At 37.6% G+C, this 25,850-nt stretch overlaps 2 protein-coding genes across 4 annotated transcripts; both read left to right on the forward strand.

Moving 5' to 3' along the window:
- Window positions 1-1,452: 1,452 nt before the first annotated feature.
- LOC308685946 (inter-alpha-trypsin inhibitor heavy chain H3-like) lies at window positions 1,453-14,155 on the forward strand. Of its 2 annotated transcripts, XM_081358097.1 has the most exons (21): window positions 1,453-1,540; window positions 6,024-6,187; window positions 6,376-6,480; window positions 6,566-6,728; window positions 6,804-6,914; window positions 7,016-7,144; window positions 7,230-7,346; window positions 7,634-7,802; window positions 7,879-7,989; window positions 8,262-8,443; window positions 8,539-8,718; window positions 8,949-9,076; window positions 9,150-9,322; window positions 10,426-10,635; window positions 11,819-11,848; window positions 11,929-11,985; window positions 12,075-12,188; window positions 12,297-12,471; window positions 12,568-12,716; window positions 13,685-13,769; window positions 13,852-14,116. In XM_081358097.1, the coding sequence occupies exons 1-21, from the start codon at window positions 1,463-1,465 to the stop codon at window positions 13,964-13,966; spliced, it is 2,745 nt and encodes a 914-aa protein (XP_081214223.1). In that variant the 5' UTR covers window positions 1,453-1,462; the 3' UTR covers window positions 13,967-14,116. The 2 variants fall into 2 exon arrangements, with proteins under 2 accessions (XP_081214223.1, XP_081214224.1); XM_081358098.1 differs by lacking the exon at window positions 11,819-11,848 and having other exon boundaries at window positions 13,852-14,155.
- Window positions 14,156-15,831: 1,676 nt separating this feature from the next.
- LOC308685275 (inter-alpha-trypsin inhibitor heavy chain H3-like) lies at window positions 15,832-25,102 on the forward strand. Of its 2 annotated transcripts, none has more exons than XM_081356940.1 (21): window positions 15,832-15,919; window positions 16,788-16,951; window positions 17,140-17,244; window positions 17,330-17,492; window positions 17,568-17,678; window positions 17,780-17,908; window positions 18,026-18,142; window positions 19,643-19,811; window positions 19,888-19,998; window positions 20,271-20,452; window positions 20,548-20,727; window positions 20,958-21,085; window positions 21,154-21,326; window positions 22,404-22,532; window positions 23,035-23,067; window positions 23,146-23,214; window positions 23,303-23,416; window positions 23,524-23,698; window positions 23,795-23,943; window positions 24,366-24,450; window positions 24,535-25,102. In XM_081356940.1, exons 1-21 carry the CDS (start codon window positions 15,842-15,844, stop codon window positions 24,647-24,649), a joined length of 2,679 nt encoding a protein of 892 aa, XP_081213066.1. In that variant the 5' UTR covers window positions 15,832-15,841; the 3' UTR covers window positions 24,650-25,102. The 2 variants fall into 2 exon arrangements, with proteins under 2 accessions (XP_081213066.1, XP_081213067.1); XM_081356941.1 differs by having other exon boundaries at window positions 24,372-24,450; window positions 24,535-24,903.
- Window positions 25,103-25,850: the final 748 nt, after the last annotated feature.

Below are 25,850 nucleotides of genomic sequence, written 5' to 3' on the forward strand. Positions count from 1 at the left end.
TGTCTGTCTGTCTGTCATAATAATGTATGATTTGCAAAAATGAAAACTGCTGCTTCTGTGTAGATGAGAGAATCAAAGTGTGTGTATGCGCGTTGTGCACACGCTACATTGATAATGTCCAAGCATGCGCCCTTAAAATAGCATATGAATAACATGCGCAATGCGCCACTGACTTTAAACATTTTTTTCCTGGTTAGTTGCGCAATTGTTTTCTAAACCTGCAAAATAGCATGAAGGAACGTTTGCGCCTGAACACGCCTCCTTTTTTGCGCTGAACCGCCCAGGGAGCGCAAGTTCATTCCCTAGTTTTGCGACGTGCTTCTGTGGAGGGAAAAGCGCGCTTTGCGCGGGTGCAAAATAGGAATGATACATGCGTCGGTGTACAAAGTCAATTGCGCTGGGTGCAAGATAGGGCCCTAAGTTTGATATTCAAATAAAACTGTCCTGATGCAATTTGTTGAGGCTCCAGTTGATCTTTGCTGATGTTGTCATGATGAGAGAGAACCAGTTGGAGTCAGACGATCTTTGGTGAGTGAAGACCACACAGCCTGGCACAAAGTTAGGGCTCCTTAGAAGACTTCTAGCTTAGCATCATGTTCACATCAGAATTTCTCAGAATCAGGGGAACCGGGTGATCTTGTGATCAGTGATCTTGTAGAGTAAAGATGTCACACCCTCAGGATTTGAGTAAGCCAATAAGAAGTTGTTCCTTTGGAGGGAGACTTTACGGTCCTTTGTTCTGGCAGGGTATTTGCAAATGTAATTTGATTGGGTATTTAAGAGATGAACCTTCAAGATTTTTCTAATACTAATGTGTCACAGTCACAGAGTTAGCAAAGTGTAATGTAAATTAACAAATATAGGAAACGAAAATTGGAGTTCTTAGAGACCAAGCATGCTGCGTATGTGATTTTAGTTGACCATGCAATTCTGAAACATTAATTAAAGAGTTTGAATGAATACATTGGCCAAACTCTATAAAATAATAATAATAACAATTCATTACATTTATATGGCGCTTTTCTCTGCACTAAAAGCACTTTAGGAAATCATAAGAAGGAAAAATGGAATACATGTTGATACATTTCTCAAGTGGTTATAAAAAATAGAATATAGAGGTTTAAAGGGTTTATTTGTCATTTGAATTAAGTGAGTGTCAAACCTCTCTCTAAATTCCTTTGGGTCATAAACAGTCGTATCAGTCTTCATGTGTCCTGTAACCACTGTAACCAGTGTTAGTTGCAGTTAACTCTAGCCCATGGTTAACTTGTTGGGTGAGAGATATTATAGATTATTTGTTAAATATAACTACAGTAATAATTGTTTCTGGTCTGTCTCAGTCGCTACTCTGATTACAAATAGTGAGGGAGGTTTCTTCATCCGGTCAATAATAGCCAATCGCATGATGTGGACAGGAGTTTAAAGGCAGTGTGTGTTTCGAGGTCTGTTTTCTGAGCAGGTCATGATGGATCGAGCAGCTCTCAGACTGATTCTCTTGGGTGTCTTTCTCATCTCAGCCAGTTCACAACTTGTAAAGAAGGTGAGGGTCAACGCTCAGTTTAAGATGAAGATGATGCGAGTTAAAATTCTAAAAAAAAGAGATTAATCATTTGTATTTGAGATGAAGGTTCAGACAAATTAGATTTACTTCAAACATGTTGAATATAAAAATTTTAAAAAGTTTGAGGTCAGTAAGTTTTTTTTAAAGAAATGAATACTTTTATTTATTAAATTGATCAAATGTGACATTCTAGAGATTTATAATGTTACAAAAGATTTATATTTTTTAAATAAAAGCTGTTGTTTTAAACTTTATTCTTCAAAAAATCCTTAAAAATATGTATCAGGGTTTCCACAAAAGTAATTTAGCAGCACAACTGTTTTAATGCTAATTAATAACAAATGTTTCTTAAGCAGAAAATCAGCATATTAGAATGATTTCTGAAGGATCATGTGACAATGAAGACTGGAGTAAAGATGCTGAAAATGTATCTTTGCATCACAGGAATAAATTACATTTTAAAATGTAATATGATAGAAAACTTATTTCAAATTGAAAAAAATCTTCACAAAGTTACTGATTTTAGTGTATTTTAGATCAAATAAATTCAACCTTGGTGAGCATAAAAGACTGCTTTCAAAAATGTAAAAATTCTTACTGACTTTTTAACAGCAGTGTATTATTTTAATTGAGTACAGAGAACTATCTATTACTCAGTAGTTTACACTGAGATGAAGTCATCAAAATGTACTTGTTTTTTAGTCCAAAGGCCATTTCTCCGTGCCATTTTCGAGCAGTAAATATTTGAACAATCCCAGGTGTGAGCGGAGGCTATTGCCACCTAAGATATAGAATATGTTTTGTAAATGCTCCCAACTACAGGGTTTCCAAATAAATGGAAACAAGCAGAGATGCGTACAATCTTTGACACCAAAGTAGTAAAAGGATAATCATACAAAAATTATAAGAAAAAATACACAAGTTACAAATACGACAACATTCACCCAAAAGAAAAAAATAAATCAAAGTGGCCACCTGTAAAATTGGATCTTGGACCTTCAATATCAATATCCAAATGAATTAAATTCAAACCACCTCAATTCACACCTTCATGCAAATGTATAACCAAAAATCACAATCCACACAATAAACAACAAGGTATAAATGAATTAAATAAATCCTCCCAATCCCAGCAGCCAATAGCCCATGGTAGTTGTAAAAGAATTGACAGTAGATAAGAGCGGTGGCAATAACCACCCACAGTACTCAAGAACACAATTAGCCACAAAAAAAAAAAAAAAAAAAAAAAAAAAAAAAAGAGTAATATCAAATTAAAGAAAATACAATTAGATCAATCAATATAACAAATAAATACTTCAATACCCAATCATCTCAGCACACGCACACACTTCATACACACAAACGCCACCACAAACACGCGTTCACACCGAGCTCACTCAAATACGCGCTCGCCTCAACACACACTCAAATAAAGACTCGTTCACATCAAACGTGTTCACCCAAACATGCGTTCACACGAACACACATAAAACCCCGCTCACACAACTGTGCGCTCGCACAAACACACGCTCGCATCAACACACACGTGCGCTCAGGGCCGTTTGAAGGAATTTGGGGGCCCCAAGCAAAATGGACATGGAGGCCCCCCCAATAAAAAACATATCCGTTCGAAAAAAAAGTTGCACTAACTGTTTGTTACAAGCAGCATTTGCCGTCAGGCAGGTAGCTAACATAAACATATTTTTTTTCTAGCCTACCTGCTGCAAAATTACACCATTTGTACAAGACAAGTGGAGCTATTTTTTCCAGTGTAATTTATCACTTACCACTAGGGTAGAGGTCTGCATTCCCGCGGCTGTCCCGCGGGATCCGCGGGACCCGACCAGATATTTTGCGCCGCGGGATTAAATTTCCGACTAAAAAACGGTAGCGGTCGGTAACTCTGGTGTAATTTGAACGGGAGCGGTCGGTCATTCAATATCACGTTCCCGACGCCGACGTTCTTTCAGAACAGCATATCTTCGCTTTACCTAATCTTAATCTTATCGACCAACAGGGTCTGCCATGTAGGCTAATCAGGACCGTTATGCACGCGCTGCACGCACGGACCAGTAACGGTTCTTTCTGTCATGCATTGATTGTATTTGCCTAACAGCAAAATGTTACGAATTTTGATAATACGAATAAAAATAATAGCCTACACTTCTTTTTTTTCGCTGCGATATTTTTTCCCCTACTACTGTCTGCAGCAAAATGTTAAATTTTGTATATTGACAAGGCGAATAAAATAATAATAAAAAAATGTTTGTGCAGACTACATTTTTATTTTCTCTGTGAAAATGTAGGCTACATGTGAAATTCTGGGAGATCTATATTAAAGCGGGATGGTCGGGTCGGGAAGAAAATTATTCTAAGCAGACAGCGGGTGAACAAATAGTGTATATATAGCGGGAACGGGTGGGTGCGGGATATAACCCCAGCGGGAGCGGGCGGGAGCGGGACCTAAAAAACAGTCCCGCGCAGACCTCTACACTAGGGATGTAACAAAATTCACGGTTCGGTTCAATACGATACACGTGTTACGGTTTGGTATGTTTTCGATACAGCAAAAAGAAAGAAATGCCAATTTCCTTGATTTATTTATTTTTCTTCTTTTTTTTAATTAAAACTAGCACCATAAAATATTATTTCTTTTTACTTTGAGCAATTCTGGAGCTATAATTGACTCTTCTTAGGAGCATATAAAACAAAACAGCTCCTTGGAAAAAACATAAATTTAATATTGTAGTAGTTATAAACAAATGTTTATTTTAGTTAAGATTAACATTTGAGGGCATTGTATTCATAATGTCAAAATAAAACCGACGTAATGTTTCTTGAAGGCATTATAGCCTACTATTCCTGCCAAACAATGTGAATGTTTCTCACTAACTTACATCTAGCAGCGATGTTATTACTTCTGTGGCGAATTCAAATGCTTTCTTTACTGGATCTCTTATTAGTGCTGTGTAGTAACAGTGTCGCATGATCACGATCGTCTCGCGCTGCACTGGTCCAAACTGATAAACAACGGTCCTTCAACCACACAATAACGAGTAGCTCAGTTTCGTTCCGCTTACATTACATTTGCCATTTGATGTTGGGCAATGTTGTAGTCGCGCCGGCATCTCTACATTATGAGCGCGCTTGCCACGCGCGACCCGCCTACATTTGAAATAACGAAATTTTGGTCGGCAGGAAAAATGATCCAACGAACCGTTCGGTTTGAAAATGCGTACCGAACACCGAACCGAAAGCCTCGTACCGAACGGTTCAATACGAATACGTGTATCGTTACACCCCTACTTACCACTATCTTGTTTTTTCTTATCCTCCTCTTCCTTTCTCTTCATTCTTTTCTGGCTTCCTGAAGCATAATTCCGCTTCATGATGACTGCCGAGGAGGTTTTGTATTTTGCGGCGGCAGAGATCGCGTGGTTGGCTGGCTGCTGTCAGCGACTACTGAGGGGGGCCCCCTTGAGGGGGATCCCGATAACAGTGTCATTGCACTTTACTGCATTGACCATCAAAGGGGCGCTCACACAGTTTGTCGTTGCATTTTATTCTTAACCAGTCGTTGTCTTGGGGCCCCAGGCCAGCTCGGGGCCCCAAGCAATTGCTTGGTTTGCCTGCCTTGTCGCGACGGGCCTGCGTGCGCTTCTCAATCACAGTAGACCGTGGTGGGACTTGAGCGCGCACCCTCTTCAGTCTTCACAACACAGCACCACGGGTCGCAGTTGGCGAGCCGCCACACAGCAGCAAAACAACAGCGGGCAGATTTATATAAAACAGTTACTCAATTTGGTCATTAACCACGCATACACTATCTAAAATTACATCTCTGATTAACAAACAACTTACAAAATACCATATAAACTTACCTGCAGCACAACTGACTGGCCCTCGGTGAGAACGGTGAACAAACCACCAATACTGCCTCGATCACACTATATAAACGAGTCATCATTAAAAACGACGCTATTAAAGAATAATTGCAGCAACATATCAATGCAGTAACATACCTTGATATATGTTAATGCAATTGAACATCCACAGGCCCACGGCAAAAGTTAAAAAAGGGATTTCCAACTTATGCAGGTCTACAACACTTAATACGCACTCAATGCTTGATGCATAATAGATTGCTCTTGCGACACAAAAGAATGCAGCCTGCGTACCATGCCGAAAGGAAGACGGAAGTAAAAGGAAATCTCCCCGTTTTTAAAGGGCCGTGAGCGTACCATGCCGGAGAGAAAACGGAAGTAAAAGGGAATCTCCGCATTTTTAAAGGGGCCGTGAGCTTAACTTCTGCCGAGCTCCATCCACCTACACAAAACGGAAAACCCTAGAAGGGTCACCCCATTACACAGGCAAAAAGGAGGAGTAAATGAGCACCATCCAAAAACCCTCTATTATATGAACATGTAATTGAATATGACTTTACGGTTTGATGTCTCAACAGAAACAAAATGTGGATATATACAGCTTCTACATTAACTCCACGGTCACCAGTCGCTACGCCACAACCGTCATCACAAGCCGTGTGGCGAACACAGTGAATGAATCTCAAGAGATCCAGTTTGAGGTCAAGATACCCAAGAATGCCTTCATCAGCAAATTCAGAATGTAGGGAAACACGAGTTGTGTTTTATAAGTAGAGATAAAGTGGTAAAGAAGCAGTTTATAGCATGTTGGTCTCAGGTCATGTCTGCTAATGCAGCTAAACAACAACAAAATAAAGATTTATAAATTATTTTATGCAATATGTCTGAAATACACATATTAAGAGGATGTCTTTGTCATTTTCTCCATAGGACCATAGAGGGGAAGATATATGATGGTGTTGTGAAGGAAAAGCAGGAAGCTCAGCAACAGTACAGTCGAGCAGTATCTCGAGGAGAAAGTGCTGGACTGATCAAGTACTGGACATTCAAAATAAATAGATCCATTAAATGTGTTTTTATAGCATGTTTAGTAATATGCTGGTATTAATTTGTATTTCAGATCTGTTGGAAGGACTTTAGAAGACTTTAAAACTTCAGTGACAGTGGCTGCTTTTAGTAAAGTGACTTTTGAGTTGACTTACGAAGAACTGCTAAAGCGTCGCCTTGGCAAATATGAGCTACTCATCAATGCCCAACCAATGCAGCCGGTGGCGGACTTCAAGGTAGAAGAAACAAAGAGGGAAATAGATCATCAATTAAGCTGGATAGAAAGATCATATTTCTTTTACTCACTTTAGATGGATGTACACATACAAGAGAAACCAGGAATTTCCTTCTTGGAGGTGAAAGGAGATTTGAGCTCCGATGATCTGGCCAATGCCATCAAAACCACCAGAGCAGACAAAGACGTAAGAGCTTAAAATGAGGGGTAAAACACTCAGCTTAAATGTTCTCATTATGATACCACACTTCAAACAAAGTTAACAGAGGACCAAACGGATCATTTCAGGCATGGATGACCTTCTACCCCACTCGAGATCAACAGACCAAGTGTGAAAGCTGTGGAGAAAATGGACTGAATGGTGACCTGCTTATAACATACGATGTCGAGAGACCAAATCATCAAGGAGAAGTCATGGTACATTTCTCAATTACGTACTTTACGACAGTAAAATAAATGTGAATGTACTACATATTCAGAATGTACTTTTGTTTTCTCTCAGGTATCAAATGGCTATTTTGTCCACTACTTTGCACCCTCTGATGTTCCACGTATTCCCAAAAATGTGGTTTTTATCATTGACCGGAGCGGTTCTATGAACGGCAGAAAAATTCAGCAGGTAAATGTTAACGTTAAGTTCAGCCACATCAAGTAAAAAAAAATAACAAGCATTGCATTTTTTATGACAAAACCCTTGAAGGACATTTTTGAAGGATCTTGCAGCATTGTGCATTTATATGTTAAAATGACAGGGATTTTTCAATTGAAATCACTGTGGATTTGCTTACTTTAAATTATGTACACACACACAAAAAAAAAAAACTGCCCATATCTGGTAAATGAGAATTCAGTCAAAAAGGACAAAGATTAACTTTCAGGTGTTCTGACAGAAGTGTTTTTCTTTAGACTCGTTTGGCACTGCTAAAGATTTTAAGTGATCTTGATGAGGATGACCACTTTGGATTGATCACTTTTGACAGTGAAGTTAAAACATGGAAGAATGAACTCCTGAAAGCTACCAAGGAAAACCTGGAGACTGCAAAATCTTTTGTGAAGGAGATCAGAGATAGAGGAGGTGTGTTCCTAACTCTAAATGGGGAGTAAGAAAGTTGTACCTCAATATGACACAACTATGTTTGTTCTTCCTTTAGCCACAGACATTAACGCTGCAGTTCTAGCAGGAGTGGACATGATCAATCGACATCCACGAGAAGGAACCGCCTCCATCCTGATCCTGCTGACTGATGGAGATCCCACTTCAGGCACAGATTCACTGACAAACACAAGCTAATGTGTTTTATCCTAACACTAGTTCACTCAGTGTAATTAGAAGACCTGTTAATAAAAGGTTTTAGATCTAATTAAAATACATGTAGGACCAATGATCAATTTAGTTCTTGTCTTTTTCAGGAAGAGAAAAGTATAAGAAATATGAAATTGCCCATTACATTCATTGCTTTTTGATCACTCAAAAAATGTCATGATTTTCAAGCATGTAGTGTTGGTAGTCGGACTTATTCTTCCTCTCTAACAGGTGAAACTAACAAAGAGAGGATAATGGCCAATGTGAAAGAGGCAATTGGTCTAAAGTTCCCCCTCTATTGTCTTGGTTTTGGATATGATGTTAACTTTGACTTCCTGACAAAGATGTCACTGGAAAATGGTGGAGTTGCTCGCAGGATTTATGAAGATTCGGACGCTGATCTACAGCTGCAGGTGAACGACAGAGAATCAGCTGTGAATTCCTCCTCAGTGCTGATCTGTTCTGTGTTTCAATGCATTTAAACCCTTTATTTCGGTTTGTTCTGTAGGGCTTCTATGACGAAGTTGCCGTCCCTCTTCTCGCTGATATTCAACTTAAATACACAGGAGGGACAAACCTTACCAAGACCAGCTTTAGCCTGTACTTCAACGGCTCTGAGATTGTGGTATCGGGACAAATCACAGACAACAGTGTGGAGAGTTTCACCACTGAAGTCATTGCAGTATCAGTAAGATCATCATGGTGCTTTACAATATATCAAATTGGTAGGGATTGAGTGGGCTGTTTTTATCGACAGTCTCAACCGAGGTCATTATACTGGATATTTGGATCATTGATGATCAATTGTTTAAGAGTTTGGAAAAATGGTCACTTTGTTTTCTGATAAAGTTATTGATGAAAGTGGTAATGACAGCATTCCTGATGAAAATGTTCACTAGCGTTTTTATTTCTGAGCAGAAAGGCAGTAATGTGACGTATCAGGAAACTGTAATGGCGAAAGACCCCAGTGATGTCCCACCTGAGAATGAGGATTTCATGCCGAGACTGTGGGCCTACCTTACAGTGAAGCAAATTCTGGAAAGGCAGTAAGTTTATTGAGTGATATGATATTCTGTTTTTTTTTTTTTGTTGGACATTGAGGACATCTTTCTGTCTCAGAGTGCTTCTTAAAGATCAGGAGAAAGAGGATGAAAAGAAAGAAGCTCTCAAACTGTCCCTGAAATACCAGTTTGTCACGTCCCTCACCTCTATGGTCGTCACGAAGCCACAGCAAGATGAAGTAGAAGTTGCTGACAAACCCAAAGAGGGAGGAGAGGCACCCAGACATCCAGGTGAGAACTGAGAAGTTTTAGTATCTTACAAACCTTGTAAATGAAGGTGTGCAAACATTTGACCTTCAACAAAAGAGTCTACCTAGGGTCTACCTGTGTGGCTCTGAAGTGTCTTCAAATTCATTCTCCCGGTAGTGCGGGCTGTCATGATAGCTCGTCGGCTGCACGATTGAGCTTGTCTGAGATGTGAATGACTTGAAGCGACCTCAGATGCTTCTGACTCCTGAGGAGGAAATGGGGGGCGAGTTGCGATATGTGACGGGAGCTTTCACCACCCTGATGGTTGATGCACACATGGCCACGGTGTTGTCCGTCTGGACCAGCACATGCTTGCCTTCTAGCCTCGATCCGATGCAGTGCAGGAAAAGACACACTGTTAGCAACTCGACAGAATGCGAACACAATGCTCCCTCAGAGGAGCAAGGGCCGCCTCTGTGACCTTCGTGAAGACACAAGGCAACAGGGACAGCCCAAAGGGGAGGACTTTGTGCTGACATGCCTGTCCCTTGAATGCAAAGAGTAGAAATGGTCTGTGTTGTGGGAGAATCGAGACATGAAAGTACGCGTCCTTCAGGTCGATCACTGCATACCAATCGAAGGGAAATTCGAAGATGCAACTCTGCGTTAGCATCTTGAATGGGAGCTTGTGAAGGGCCCGATTCAAGACATGCAGGTCCAAGATTGTCTTCATATCGGCTGGAGGGACCGGCTCTATCAGATCCTTCGCTAGTAGGACTGCAATCTCCAAATGCAGGACATGAGCCTCCTTGTCCGCCACTGAGGTGAACCAGACGTTGCTGACCGCCTGGCAAACTGAATCTCATAGAGCAGACCAATGAGCCAGCGACACGGGCTGGCAAGTGCTATCCAGGCTTCCAGACACCGCACTAGCTATCACAGGAAGATCCAGTTATGATATTTTGATTAAAAACGATGAGGTCAAAAAAAAAAAAAAAAAAAACGTATACATGAAAAGATCATTCAGAATAAGTTAAATAACATGCATTTAGAAAAGAGATGGGGTGAATTTTCATTTTGTGCAAAATTCAGTGTACTGCATCTGCCTTTAAATGGATATTTTCCCCACTTGTTTTATATCCCAGTACCAGGATATAGTCAGCACCATTTCAGTCTCAGTCAGCCTGGTCTGCAAGGTCAGTCTGGTCAGCCCGGTCAGCCCATTCAGCATCGTGTGATCAGTCATGGGATCGGTTATGGTGGCCGCGGTAAGCCTGGTCGTCAGCGTCTTTTGATCACTGAGCCCATGCTTGTCAGGAGACCTGCTCCACGTCCTGCTCATCCAGGGATTCATGGTATGCCTTTTTCTTCTAAAAGTGGACAAAGACTTATACTTTATACTTATACTTTCTCGAGAATGTGTTTATCATTGGTTACTTTGTTTTTGCTTTTACAAAAAATTACTGCAAATTTGCTTTATTAAAAGCAAAATCCACATAAAAAAGTGTAAATAAAGTGAAATTCAAATAAATAAAATAAGGTATTAGGTGTGATTCAGAATTGAAGCCTCTTAAAAGGATAGTTCACCCTAAAATAAAAATGAAGTCATAATTTCTCACCCTAATGTTGTTCTAATACTGTATGCCCTTTCTTTTATAGACCACAAAAGGAGTATTTAAAAAAAAGTCCTGTTTGCAGGTCTTCTGTGCTTGACTGCGCATTCGTGAGACTTTATAGCGCCCCAGTTGACACCGACTTGCCCAGAAAAACACCCAAGTTGTGAGAAATCTAGATTAATAAAAAACGCAACATGAAATACAATTAATGTACCTTCTTCTTTGAGGTGAACATATCTGTTGTTCGTCACAAGAAGAAGTTATCAAGTTCACATCAGTTAACTGTCAGTTCTGTCATAGAGAAAGTACATGGATACCTTTTTGCAATTTCTAGGCATTATATTTCATGTTGCATTTTTTATGAATCTTGATTTCTCATGACTTGTATGCTTTTCCTGAGCGAGTCGGAGTGAACTGCGGGGCTAATATGGTCTCACAAACACGCAGTCGAGCACAGAAAGCCACCGGTCAAAGTCAGGATTTCCCTTAAATAATACATACAATTTTGTTTTGTTTTCACCAAACCCCCAGAAACACTTGTAATATACAACACGTGTAGCATGGGATCATTCTGTCATACTTTTGCATCTTATTTAGAAAGATTTATTCTAGTTGCTATTCAGTGCCAATATATGGATGTTATTTATTTTATTTTTATTTTTTAAATATTATTTTATTATTATTTGCTAAATATTTGAGAAAAAAATATTCGGTACATTTTAATTACTTTAATAATACTTAATTACATTAATAATAATTTAATTATATCACTATTTAATTATTTCAAAATGCTTTGGTACATTGAACTTTTTTAATTATTTATTGAGTGTTTTGGTCAGTAAGTTACTGATAAACTGACTTAGAATGAAAAGCTGTATTATAAATAGTCTGACTTTTTAATGACTAAACCCCCTTTTTTTAGATTTCAGTGACATGCTGATCTCCAGTAATGGTATAAATACTCTCTAACTCTGATTCTGCCTTGTGTTGAGTAAGTCTAATTTGATCAATTTTACTTTCTCTTGGGCTTAGGTCAAATGCCCATAATCCTACGGGAGAGTGCAGACGCTGTTCTCCCTGCTATCTCAAGTACATTCAGTTCTCTAAAACATACTTATTTATGTAGGACAATTTTCTATAATAATTATGATACAGCATTTGGTTATGTTTTCTCTTAGTTCCAAGAGTTGGTAGCAACCGGTTCCTGCTGCCCTCTGCCGGTCAGTCTAAGCCACTTTGTTTTGACGTTCCTGCCCCTCAGAAACTCACACTGTTAAAGGATTCTGCTTCAGGTAACTATTACACATTTACTCTTCATGCACATCCTTTTGAAAGTCATCTTTTTTTTTAATTGAATGTTTTGTATGTACTCATATTGTGTGACTTTCTGTGTGTCTTAGAGTTCTCTATGAATGGACAATTCATCACTAGACGACAGGGATTCAGTAAAATTGCCTTTCATTACAAAACAAACCATCACCTGACAATAAGCACAAGCTCTCTCAGATACCAAGATGGCCAGAGTCATGTTGAATTTTGGTGGGACCAAGAACCTACTCAACACAATACAGAGGGGTATATACTACTCAAACTATAAGTGTTTTACTACAATTGTGTTACAGCTCCTTTCTGTGAAGTAGAATTCATTCATCAGTTTCTCCATTTCAACAGCGTGTCCCTGATATTACGGAGCAATGAAATGGACGTTACCATGGGAAACATACGCGTTGTCATTCTTCTTCACAAGAAAAATGGTGAAGTGTTTCTGTGGCCTGCTGTTCGGCAACAGCCAAAAGATGTCGGTTTGATGGGCATTTTAGGTAAGAGTACTTCACTGGTTAAACATTTAAACATGTATTAACACTTTACACAATTGACCCAGCTAACAGGGAACGTTCTCAGAACTTCAGCTAATGTTTTGGCAAGGTTTTCTCAAAGTTATTAACAAATGTTGTTCCAGTAACATTAATGGAATGTTTGTTCAAAGTTATCTGGTCTTTAATAATCTTCTCAAAACCTTACCATGAAAATGTTATTGATATATTTAGTTCAGTCATGAAACTCTTGAGGGTGTAGGCTGATAGGTTTACTTGCAATCTACAAGCAATTACATCATTTCCACATGGCACAAGCTGATTGGCCTCTGCTGATCCTGCAGCCAATGAGATTGCTTGCCCACATTTAACGCTAGTCCTGCAGAGCGCTATCAGAGTTACCTCCTACCTCCCCCAGCTCCACCTGTCTACATCTGCTACTGGATTTATGTGTGTATTTATGCAGCTGGATCATATCTTACTCGTTTACAGCAGTGTGTCTGTGTCCATATACTTGTTCTGCAGCAGCGGCACAGCTGATCTTGTCTGCCAAGACCAAATACATTAACATTACCATATTCAATGACATGCTAAAACTATTCAGAGAGTTGTCATGATTGAAATATTGTTCATGAATTTATTATTTTTTTTTTTTTTACATTTTAGATGGACATTCCTCTAGCAATTTTACTACTTGATTCAGAATGTTCAGAGAACATTCAAAATTAACATAAACCTAATGTTTAAAGAATGATAAAAAACGTTTTCAGAACATTTTTTTAAAAATTTGACTTTTTTAATGTTTAGAGAACATTCAGAAATAATATTTGTATAACTTAACGGGAATGTTAGAAAAACTATCTATAGACATTTTTTGGTTTTGTTAGCTGGGTGAGCAATTAAATGGTACATTTGATTTGTAACTTGCTTTATTGAATGGGATAAAATCTCAATAACTGTGGATGATATTGAAGGAAAAGCTGAAGCTTCATATGAGGAGGTTCAAGGATCACAAACACCAACTCTAAAGATAATGGACCAGGATGTGAAGGCGAGCTTGTAAGTGATCAAAAGTGTTCATACACACAGCTGATATTTTCCTTTATTATATATCTGTTTTAATCTATGAATGTATCTGTAGGGAGGATGTCACAGACTACACACTTCCTTCAACTCCGGTTATCAGATGTTGGCTTGTCCCGTTCCAGGCTGTGATGCAGGGAGACATTTCTGATTTCACTGTCACTCAGCTGTAGAGTTCAATGTGGGCGATTTATAAACTGGGATCTATCTCTATCTCTATCTCTATCTCGTATGTATAGCAACCCTTTGATTGGTGCCTTTTCAAAGTATTGATTGTGATTATTTCTGTAAAGTATGTATTTTATGAGGTCTTGTCTGATAGTAAAATAAAAAATAGCAACACACTTCTGCAGAATGTAAAGTATTTACAAGTTATATAGATCATATATTTTCTAAAAAGCATGCCTCAATATTGACTTTTGAGGGGTTCAAGAGTCTCTGATGTACATTAGCTGAAGGGAAGTATAAATAATTAATCATAACTCATTATATTTTATTATAAATATTTGAATCAGTTAATAGAATTAACTTGATTGTAGCAGAATATCACAATCAACTAACCTGTTCGTCCAGCGAACGGACAGTATTTATTAATTTTTTTAATTTTAAGAAATTGTCATTTCCGGGGTAAGGGAAATAACTTTGTTACTGTGCAGCACTCGGAGCATGTAGCCAAAATCTGCATGATTAGGGACTCCAGTAAATGAGCATGAACAACTAATTACATGTGACACGAACAAGACTTTATTAACTACTAAACACTTAAACTACTCTAACAGACACACACACACACACACACACACACACACACACACACACACACACACACACACACACACACACACGCATGTTTACCAAGGGAAAGAGAGTTGAAGCAGAATACAGGAAAGCATTGTTTGAAATTCAGTAATTTTAAAGCCTTGAGCAAACCATCAGTTTCTTAAATCTAACATACCCTAAGAGGGGTAGCCTAGGTATACTCCTTGTATCAAATAATGAGACTAAGTTTGATATTCAAATATATTCTGATGCAATTTGTTGAGGCTCCAGTTGATCTTTGCTGATGTTGTCTTGATGAGAAAGAACCAGTTGGAGTCAGACGATCTTTGGTGAATGAAGGCCACAGCCTGGCACAAAGTTAGGGCTCCTTAAGACTTCTAGCTTAGCATCATGTTCACATCAGAATTTCTCAGAATCAGGGGAACCGGGTGATCTTGTGATCAGTGATCTTGTAGAGTGAAGATGTCACACCCTCAGGATTTGAGTGAGCCAATAAGAAGTTGCTCCTTTGGAGGGAGACTTTACGGTCCTTTGTTCTGGCAGGGTATTTGCATATGTAATTTGATTGGGTATTTAAGAGAAGAACCTTCAAGATTTTTCTAATACTAATGTGTCACAGAGTTAGCAAAGTGTAATGTAAATGAACAAATATAGGGAACGAAAATTCCCAAGCATGAGAGACCAAGCATGCTGCACATGTGATTTTAGTTGACCATGCAATTCTGAAACATTAATTAAAGAGTTTGAATGAATACATTGGCCAAACTCTATAAAATAATAATAATAATAATAACAATTCATTACATTTATATAGCGCTTTTCTCTGCACTAAAAGCACTTTAGGAAATCATAAGAAGGAAAAATGGAATACATGTTGATACATTTCTCAAGTGGTTATAAAAAATAGAATATAGAGGTTTAAAGGGTTTATTTGTCATTTCCCATTAGAATTAAGTGATCAAACCTCTCTCTAAATTCCTTTGGGTCATAAACAGTCGTATCAGTCTTCATGTGTCCTGTAACCAAACACTGTAACCAGTGTTAGTTGCAGTTAACTCTAGCCCATGGTTAACTTGTTGGGTGAGAGATATTATAGATTATTTGTTAAATATAACTACAGTAATAATTGTTTCTGGTCTGTCTCAGTCGCTACTCTGATTACAAATAGTGAGGGAGGTTTCTTCATCCGGTCAATAATAGCCAATCGCATGATGTGGACAGGAGTTTAAAGGCAGTGTGTGTTTCGAGGTCTGTTTTCTGAGCAGGTCATGATGGATCGAGCAGCTCTCAGACTGATTCTCTTGGGCGTCTTTCTCATCTCAGCCAGTTCACAACCTGTAAAGAAGGTGAGGGTCAACGCTCAGTTTAAGATGAAGATGATGCGAGTTAAAATTCTAAAAAAAAGAGATTATTTGTATTTGAGATGAAGGTTCAGACAAATTAGATTTACTTCAAACATGTTGAATATAAAAATGTTAAAAAGTTTGAGGTCAGTAAGTTTTTTTTAAAGAAATTAATACTTTTATTTATTAAATTGATCAAATGTGACATTCTAGAGATTTATAATGTTACAAAAGATTTATATTTCAAATAAAAGCTGTTGTTTTAAACTTTATTCTTCAAAAAATCCTTAAAAATATGTATCAGGGTTTCCACAAAAGTAATTTAGCAGCACAACTGTTTTAATGCTAATTAATAACAAATGTTTCTTAAGCAGAAAATCAGCATATTAGAATGATTTCTGAAGGATCATGTGAAAATGAAGACTGGAGTAAAGATGCTGAAAATGTTTCTTTGCATCACAGGAAAAAATTACATTTTAAAATGTAATATGATAGAAAACTTATTTCAAATTGAAAAAAATCTTCACAAAGTTACTGATTTTAGTGTATTTTAGATCAAATAAATTCAACCTTGGTGAGCATAAAAGACTGCTTTCAAAAAATAAAAAAATTCTTACTGACTTTTTAACAGCAGTGTATTATTTTAATTGAGTACAGAGAACTATCTATTACTCAGTAGTTTACATTGAGATGAAGTCATCAAAATGTTTTTTTTTTTTTTTGTCCAAAGGCCATTTCTCCGTGCCATTTTCGAGCAGTAAATATTTGAACAACCCCAGGCAAAAAGGAGGAGTAAATGAGCACCATCCGAAAACCCTCTGTTATATGAACATGTAATTGAATATGACTTTACGGTTTGATGTCTCAACAGAAACAAAATGTGGATATATACAGCTTCTACATTAACTCCACGGTCACCAGTCGCTACGCCACAACCGTCATCACAAGCCGTGTGGCGAACACAGTGAATGAATCTCAAGAGATCCAGTTTGAGGTCAAGATACCCAAGAATGCCTTCATCAGCAAATTCAGAATGTAGGGAAACATGAGTTGTGTTTTATAAGTAGAGATAAAGTGGTAAAGAAGCAGTTTATAGCATGTTGGTCTCAGGTCATGTCTGCTAATGCAGATAAACAACAACAAAATAAAGATTTATAAATTATTTTATGCAATATGTCTGAAATACACATATTAAGAGGATGTCTTTGTCATTTTCTCCATAGGACCATAGAGGGGAAGATATATGATGGTGTTGTGAAGGAAAAGCAGGAAGCTCAGCAACAGTACAGTCGAGCAGTATCTCGAGGAGAAAGTGCTGGACTGATCAAGTACTGGACATTCAAAATAAATAGATCCATTAAATGTGTTTTTATAGCATGTTTAGTAATATGCTGGAATTCATTTGTATTTCAGATCTGTTGGAAGGACTTTAGAAGACTTTAAAACTTCAGTGACAGTGGCTGCTTTTAGTAAAGTGACTTTTGAGTTGACTTACGAAGAACTGCTAAAGCGTCGCCTTGGCAAATATGAGCTACTCATCAATGCCCAACCAATGCAGCCGGTGGCGGACTTCAAGGTAGAAGAAACAAAGAGGGAAATAGATCATCAATTAAGCTGGATAGAAAGATCATATTTCTTTTACTCACTTTAGATGGATGTACACATACAAGAGAAACCAGGAATTTCCTTCTTGGAGGTGAAAGGAGATTTGAGCTCCGATGATCTGGCCAATGCCATCAAAACCACAAGAGCAGACAAAGACGTAAGAGCTTAAAATGAGGGGTAAAACACTCAGCTTAAATGTTCTCATTATGATACCACACTTCAAACAAAGTTACCAGAGGACCAAACTGATAATTTCAGGCATGGGTGACCTTCTACCCCACTCGAGATCAACAGACCAAGTGTGAAAGCTGTGGAGAAAATGGACTGAATGGTGACCTGCTTATAACATACGATGTCAAGAGACCAAATCATCAAGGAGAAGTCATGGTACATTTTCAATAACATACTTTACGACAGAAAAATAAATTTGCCAAAGGATTTTGAAAGACTGACTATGTAAAAAGACATGAATGATATTCAGAATTTACTTTTGTTTTCTCTCAGGTTTCAAATGGCTATTTTGTCCACTACTTTGCACCCTCTGATGTTCCACGTATTCCCAAAAATGTGTTTTTTATCATTGACCGGAGCGGTTCTATGAACGGCAGAAAAATACAGCAGGTAAATGTTAACGTTAAAGGTCCCATGACATGAAATTTTCACTTTCTGAGGTTTTTTAACATTAATATGAGTTCCCCTAGCCTGTATATGGTCCCCAAGTTTCTAGAAATTTCAATCGGTGTAAATCGAGCTTTTGCTATCTTTCTCTGCCTTTGAGAAAATGGAAGCTCAATCGCGCTGATCTTGAATCTCCTCCTTGTGACGTTATAAGGAGGAATGTTACCTCCCCTGTCTCTGCTTTGCCCGCCCAGAGAATATTTCCGCCAATGAGAAAATGAGCTAGGAAGGAATTAACGTAGGAACGCGCACACGCGATTTTAGTTTGTCCACGAGAGATATCATGGCTTTTGAGCGAGCGAAGCATAACAATTGCTCAATAATTGGATGTACAAATGAACACCGAAGGGTTAATACAGAGCTGGGCTTGCTGAACGTCTGAAACTAAAGTCTGGATCACTCTCTTTGGCTCAGCTACACACCTCGGAACAGTAAGTCAACTAATGATATATAAGTGTGTTGCTTTACTGTTTATGTTTGCCTAGACTGTTACACGTAGAATGTGGCTGTCACATTAGCTATGCAGCCATGCAGTTTATGTGTGTGAATACACACACTGTAACGCGAGTGTTGTACACTTCTTTGTTATTTGGATAACCATTTTCCTGTTGGTTATACGGCGCGCGCGATATCCGCATTTCAAGATCGCAGAGCTTGATGATGTAATTGTAATAAGATGAATTACAGATGTTACAGATCTCTCATGAAAAGGCAACAGTAGGTTAGCGTTAGCTACATGATAATAACTGTAAACCATCCGAATAAAGTACCGTATCCAGACATAATATTTTAAACTAACCATTCGGAAATGTCCTGCTGGAACCGCTGAGTTGTTGCTTCTCCATCCGGATCAGATTCTGGGTCAAACTGAAATGCTTGAACGACTGCGTGTCTTCGTGCCATTGCTATATCCAACTAACATGCACGGACCGGTACCGTTGCGCAAGATGGTCAAGGCCACACCCACCCTCCACCTTGCGCCGCCTTTCTCCTCCTCATTAACATTTAAAGCTACAGACACCGAAACGGCCTGTCTGAAGGAAGCTCATTCTGGGACTGGCTTGTAGTGGCTATAATTCTGCACCGAGGCTGGATTTTTGAGAAGAGATTTCAGATACAGTACTAGGGACCACTAAGGCCTATATTAAAGCCTACAAAAAATAGCATGTCATGGGACCTTTAAGTTCAGCCAAATCAATTGAAAGGAAATAACAAGCAATGCATTTTTTTTATTGCAAAACCCTTGAAGGACATTTTTAAAAGATCTTTCAGCACTGTGCATTTATATGTTAAAATAACAAGGATTTATCCATTGAAATCACTGTGGATTTGCTTACTTTAAATTATTTACAAAAAAACCTGCCCATATCTGGTAAATGAGAATTCAGTCAAAAAGGAGAAAGATTAACTTTCAGGTGTTCTGACAGAAGTGTGTTTCTTTAGACTCGTTTGGCACTGCTAAAGATTTTAAGTGATCTTGATGAGGATGACCACTTTGGATTGATCACTTTCGACAGTGAAGTTAAAACATGGAAGAATGAACTCCTGAAAGCTACCAAGGAAAACCTGGAGACTGCAAAATCTTTTGTGAAGGAGATCAGAGATAGAGGAGGTGTGTTCCTAACTCTAAATGGGGAGTAAGAAAGTTGTACCTCAATGTGACACAACTATGTTTGTTCTTCCTTTAGCCACAGACATTAACGCTGCAGTTCTAGCAGGAGTGGACATGATCAATCGACATCCACGAGAAGGAACCGCCTCCATCCTGATCCTGCTGACTGATGGAGATCCCACTTCAGGCACAGATTCACTGACAAACACAAGCTAATGTGTTTTATCCTAACACTAGTTCACTCAGTGTAATTAGAAGACCTGTTAATAAAAGGTTTTAGATCTAATTAAAATACATGTAGGACCAATGACCAATTTAGTTCTTGTCTTTTTCAGGAAGAGAAAAGAATAAGAAATATGAAATTGCCCATTACATTCATTGCTTTTTGATCACTCAAAAAATGTCATGATTTTCAAGCATGTAGTGTTGGTAGTCTGACTTATTCTTCCTCTCTAACAGGTGAAACTAACAAAGAGAGGATAATGGCCAATGTGAAAGAGGCAATTGGTCTAAAGTTTCCCCTCTATTGTCTTGGTTTTGGATATGATGTTAACTTTGACTTCCTGACAAAGATGTCACTGGAAAATGGTGGAGTTGCTCGCAGGATTTATGAAGATTCGGACGCTGATCTACAGCTGCAGGTGAACGACAGCGAATCAGCTGTGAATTCCTCCTCAGTGCTGATCTGTTCTGTGTTTCAATGCATTTAAACCCTTTATTTCGGTTTGTTCTGTAGGGCTTCTATGACGAAGTTGCCGTCCCTCTCCTCGCTGATATTCAACTTAAATACACAGGAGGGACAAACCTTACCAAGACCAGCTTTAGCCTGTACTTCAACGGCTCTGAGATTGTGGTATCGGGACAAATCACAGACAACAGTGTGGAGAGTTTCACCACTGAAGTCATTGCAGTATCAGTAAGATCATCATGGTGCTTTACAATATATCAAACTGGTAGGGATTGAGTGGGCTGTTTTTATCGACAGTCTCAACCGAGGTCATTATACTGGATATTTGGATCATTGATGATCAATTGTTTAAGAGTTTGGAATAATGGTCACTTTGTTTTCCGAGAAAGTTATTGATGAAAGTGGTAATGACAGCATTCCTGATGAAAATGTTCACTAGTATATTTATTTCTGAGCAGAAAGGCAGTAATGTGACGTATCATGAAACTGTAATGGCGAAAGACCCCAGTGATGTCCCACCTGAGAAAGAGGATTTCATGCCGAGACTGTGGGCCTACCTTACAGTGAAGCAAATTCTGGAAAGGCAGTAAGTTTATTGAGTGATATGATATTCTGGATTTTTTGTTGGACATTGAGGACATCTTTCTGTCTCAGAGTGCTTCTTAAAGATCAGGAGAAAGAGGATGAAAAGAAAGAAGCTCTCAAACTGTCCCTGAAATACCAGTTTGTCACCTCCCTCACCTCTATGGTCGTCACGAAGCCACAGGAAGATGAAGTAGAAGTTGCCGACAAACCCAAAGAGGGAGGAGAGGAACCCAGAGGTCCAGGTGAGAACTGAGAAGTTTGAGTATCTTACAAACCTTGTAAATAAAGGTGTGCAAACATCTGACCTTTAACGAAAGAGCAAGGTCCATTTTATGCAGCAAAATAAACACAGTGACAGTGACAGCAGCAATATGAAATGTTATGCACGAATGTATTAAGCAAGCTTTGCTTCAACAGCATCATATAGGTTAACCAAAACATCCAATAAAATATAAGAAACAACTGTATTTGTGTATCCAATACATGTATCTGTTTCTGTATCTGAACCTGAATAGATTCAGCTATAGTATTTATATTTATACAAGTGGGGTTCAAATGTCATAGATCACTTGTGAAATAGTTTTAATTAATTACTGTACAGTTTATTTCATTACAAAATATATCAGCATAACAATTTGAGTAAAAACTTGAATTGACATGAACTTCAGTATGTTTCCTTTTGTCCAAAATTAGTGCAGAATCTTCATTTTCTGTTTTAACATTGCTTTGTTTCAAGGTTTAAATAAAAGAAAATCACCGATTTTTACAGTTGTGGTCCTGGACTTGCTGCCCACAGTGTACAGTGAATAACACTTTACTCTTTCTCTTTTAATCAGTAATGAGTTTGCTTCCTTCATCCCAGAAACCATTTGCATGTCGGTATAAAATGGTGAACTAACAGTTAATTTACTCAGACTATTGCAGAGAATTTAAAGTTGCAATGAGAGGGAAGTACCGATAGATATATTCTTCTGTATTGTGATTCACATCTGAGTGAAACAGCTTGTCCAAAAATTAAATAAATGTAAAGCATGTATGAAGTTTTGTACATCGGTTGTCTATTGGATTTTGAGATGCAATCTCTTTTCCATCTACTCAAATTTTCTATGAACAAAGTCCATAGAAAGTCATGCATATGTCATTAGAGAGAAGTCTGTCGCTTTCAAGGAAGATCCAGTTATGATATTTTGATTAAAAATGATGTCAAAGTAAAAAAAAGAAACATACACATTATTAGATTATTCACAATAAGATTTATAACATATATTATACTGAATCTGCCTTTAAATATATATTTTCCCACTTGTTTTATATCCCAGCACCTGGATTTAGTCAGTCTGGTCTGGCAGGTAGCAGCAGTGTGCTCAAACATCCCAGTAGTCGGTTCAAACTTCTCAAGAGTCGGCCCGTTCTGCAGAGTCCACCTTTTGCTCTTCCAGCGATCCTTGGTATGCTTCTTTTCTTTTATAAGTTGACAAAGACTCTGATACTTTCTGGGGAATGTGTTTATTATTGGCTACTTTGTTTTTACCAATTATTATGCAAATTTGCTTTATTTAAAGTAAATCCATATAGAAAAAGTGTAGAGAATGAAATGAAAAGGAATGAAATGAAATAAAGGCATTATGTACGGTGACCTAATGCCTTATTTTTATTAAATTAAAAATAAGGCATTAGGTGTGATTCAGAAATTAAGCCTCTTAATATTAAGCAACATTTGGATGAAAAGAATCAAAGATTCAGTCTTTTTTTTTTTTGAAATATTACAAAATTAATGGTTACAATTGAATTAATTATTTCTCTATTTAATGATTTTAAAATGCATTGGTCATTTCTTTTATTTAATTTATTGATTATTGGTCAGTACCATTGATAAACTGTCTTAGTATGAAAAGCTGTATTATAATGTCCCTGACTTTTTTTTATAATGTCTCCCTCTTTTTTTTTTAGGGTCAACTGATTATTCCACCGAAGAATATTCTGGTATGTATTAAAATGCTGTAACTTTGATTCTGCCTTGTGTCAAGAAAGTCTAATTTGATCAATTGCACCTTCTCTTAGACTTAGCCTTTATTCAAATGCCCATAATCCTACAGGAGAGTGCAGAGGCTATTCTCCCTACTATGTCAGGTACATAAAGATCCCTCAAACATACTTATTATGTAAGACAATTTTCTATAATAATTATGATACAGCATTTGGTTATGTTTTCTCTTAGTTCCAAGAGTTGGTAGCAACCGGTTCCTGCTGCCTTCTGCCGGTCAGTCTAAGCCACTTTGTTTTGACGTTCCTGCCCCTCAGAAACTCAGACTGTTACAGGATTCTGCTTCAGGTAACTATTACACATTTATTCTTCATGCACATCCTTTTGAAAGTCATCTTTTTTAATCAAATGTTTTGTAGATGCACTTACTGTGTGACTTTCTGACTTTTCGGTAGAGTTCTCTATGAATGGAGAATTCCTAACTGGACAAATCGGATTCATTCAAATTGCCTTTCATTACAAAACAAACCATCACCTGACAATAAACACAAGCTCTATCAGATATCAAGATGGCCAGAATCAGGTTGAGTTTTTGTGGGACCAAGAACCTACTCAACACAATACAGAGGGGTATATACTACTCAAACTATAAGTGTTTTACTACAATTGTGTTACAGCTCCTTTCTGTGAAGTAGAATTCATTCATCAGTTTCTCCATTTCAACAGCGTGTCCCTGATATTACGGAGCAATGAAATGGACGTTACCATGGGAAACATACGCGTTGTTATTCTTCTTCACAAGAAAAATGGTGAAGTGTTTCTGTGGCCTGCTGTTCGGCAACAGCCAAAAGATGTCGGTTTGATGGGCATTTTAGGTAAGAGTACGTCACTGGTTAAACATTTAAACATGTATTAACACTTTACACAATTGACCCAGCTAACAGGGCGCTCACAGCAGTGTGTCTGTGTATCTATTAGCATTAGCGAGTTCATATACTTGTTCTGCAGCAGCAGTGTAGCAGATCTTGTCTGCCAAGACCAAATACATTAACACATTAACATATTCAGTAACATGCTAAAACAATTTTGAGAATTGTCATGATTGAAATATCTTTCATGGAATGGTTTTTTTTTTTCTGAAACAGTTTTAGACATTCCTTTCAGTGCATTTAGTTTTAGCGTTTTTTAACATATTTTTGTTAGCTGGATGAGCGATTAAATGGTAAATTTTGATTTGTAACTTGCTTTATTGAACCAACATGGGATAACATCTCAATAACTGTGGATAATGTTGAAGGAAAAGCTGAGGCTTCATATGAGGAGGTTCAAGGATCACAAACACCAACTCTAAAGATAATGGACCAGGATGTGAAGGCGAGCTTGTAAGTGATCAAAAGTGTTCATATACACACAGCTGATATTTTCCTTTATTATATATCTGTTTTAATCTATGAATGTATCTGTAGGGAGGATGTCACAGACTACACACTTCCTTCAACTCCGGTTATCAGATGTTGGCTTGTCCCGTTTGAGGCTGTGATGCAGGGAGACATTTCTGATTTCACTGTCACTCAGCTGTAGAGTTCAATGTGGGCGATTTATATTAACATGTTTTTAAAACACTTGCTTATGTTTGTATTAAGAATATTTTTCAGTCATTGGCAAGCACAAAATAGCTTTGACACCCACCTCAGCCTTTTCATGAATGAATCAATCAGTTAAATAATCAATTAAAATGTATTTAAAATGACCCTTCTTCAAAATCTATTTGACTGTAACCATAATATGCTGTTTTTGGAATAAGCATGTCTTTCCATTAAACACTGTCTCAAGTCAATCTGCTCCCTCTTGTGATATAGCTCCCTCTTGGCAATATAGTTACACCAGCATGTATTCTAGACTAAATTCCATCCATCCATCCATGTTTGCATTAGCAAATTACACTAATTAATATCAATTATATGATGTTATTTTTAGATGTATTTTGAAATATTGAACTACAATAAATGCAGAAATAGAAAAATCAACTTTATGAATAAACAAAAGGTTTATTCTGCTCTATTTTTATTTAGAACTTTGAGAAGTCCTAATGAAGAATAACATGAAATAGACGTTGCATGTGCTAACTTCAACAGGCAAATGAAAGCATGCTTTAACACAGACTGTCCAAAGTTTATGTCATAAACCAAGTCATGGTGATTTATTAGATTAAACTAAGACGATATACTAATAAGGGTATTTATGAGTCAGCAGTTACACAGACAATCTAAGTTATGTGCGGGACACTTTATCTGTATGCTTTAACCTTTGCCCTTGTGCTTTAAACTTATCTGAGTTTATGACTTGCTGTAACACTTGCTTTTAAGGAACTTGAAGGAAGTTCAAGATTACACAACTCATGTTTCTCAGTATTAATTAACCGCAACATGAAAATTCTGTCGTAATTTACACACCAAAATGTATTTCCAAACCTGTGTTTGTTTTTAATCTGCATAACATAAAATAAGATATGGTTACACTTTATTTTATATGGTGTCATTGTTACAGTGTAAGTATAAGTTTAATAATAATATTATTTATAATATTAATAAACTACATGTACATGTACTTACTATCGGGTTAGGATTTGGTTGAGGGTTAGTTTCATGCAATTATGCATAATGTACTGTTATTACTTTAGTAACTACATGTTACAACAATGACACTAAAATAAAGTATTAATGAAGATATATATTTAAAAAAATATATCTGTTTTTTGTCCATACAATGTAAGTCAATGGGC

Source organism: Scardinius erythrophthalmus, assembly GCF_964197995.2.
Source record: "Scardinius erythrophthalmus genome assembly, chromosome: 25".
Lineage (NCBI taxonomy): Eukaryota > Metazoa > Chordata > Actinopteri > Cypriniformes > Leuciscidae > Scardinius > Scardinius erythrophthalmus.

What these genes read in the sequence shown, in the direction of transcription:
- LOC308685275 (XM_081356940.1), top strand. Translation starts at nt 15,842, where the DNA reads ATGATGGATCGAGCAGCTCTCAGACTGATTCTCTTGGGCGTCTTTCTC. An exon ending in ATCATCAAGGAGAAGTCATG is followed by an intron (nt 17,909 to 18,025) that starts GTACATTTTCAA and finishes GTTTTCTCTCAG; the next exon opens with GTTTCAAATGGCTATTTTGT. An exon ending in ACTCAACACAATACAGAGGG is followed by an intron (nt 23,699 to 23,794) that starts GTATATACTACT and finishes CCATTTCAACAG; the next exon opens with CGTGTCCCTGATATTACGGA.
- LOC308685946 (XM_081358097.1), top strand. Translation starts at nt 1,463, where the DNA reads ATGATGGATCGAGCAGCTCTCAGACTGATTCTCTTGGGTGTCTTTCTC. An exon ending in ATCATCAAGGAGAAGTCATG is followed by an intron (nt 7,145 to 7,229) that starts GTACATTTCTCA and finishes GTTTTCTCTCAG; the next exon opens with GTATCAAATGGCTATTTTGT. An exon ending in TGCTCATCCAGGGATTCATG is followed by an intron (nt 10,636 to 11,818) that starts GTATGCCTTTTT and finishes CCCTTTTTTTAG; the next exon opens with ATTTCAGTGACATGCTGATC.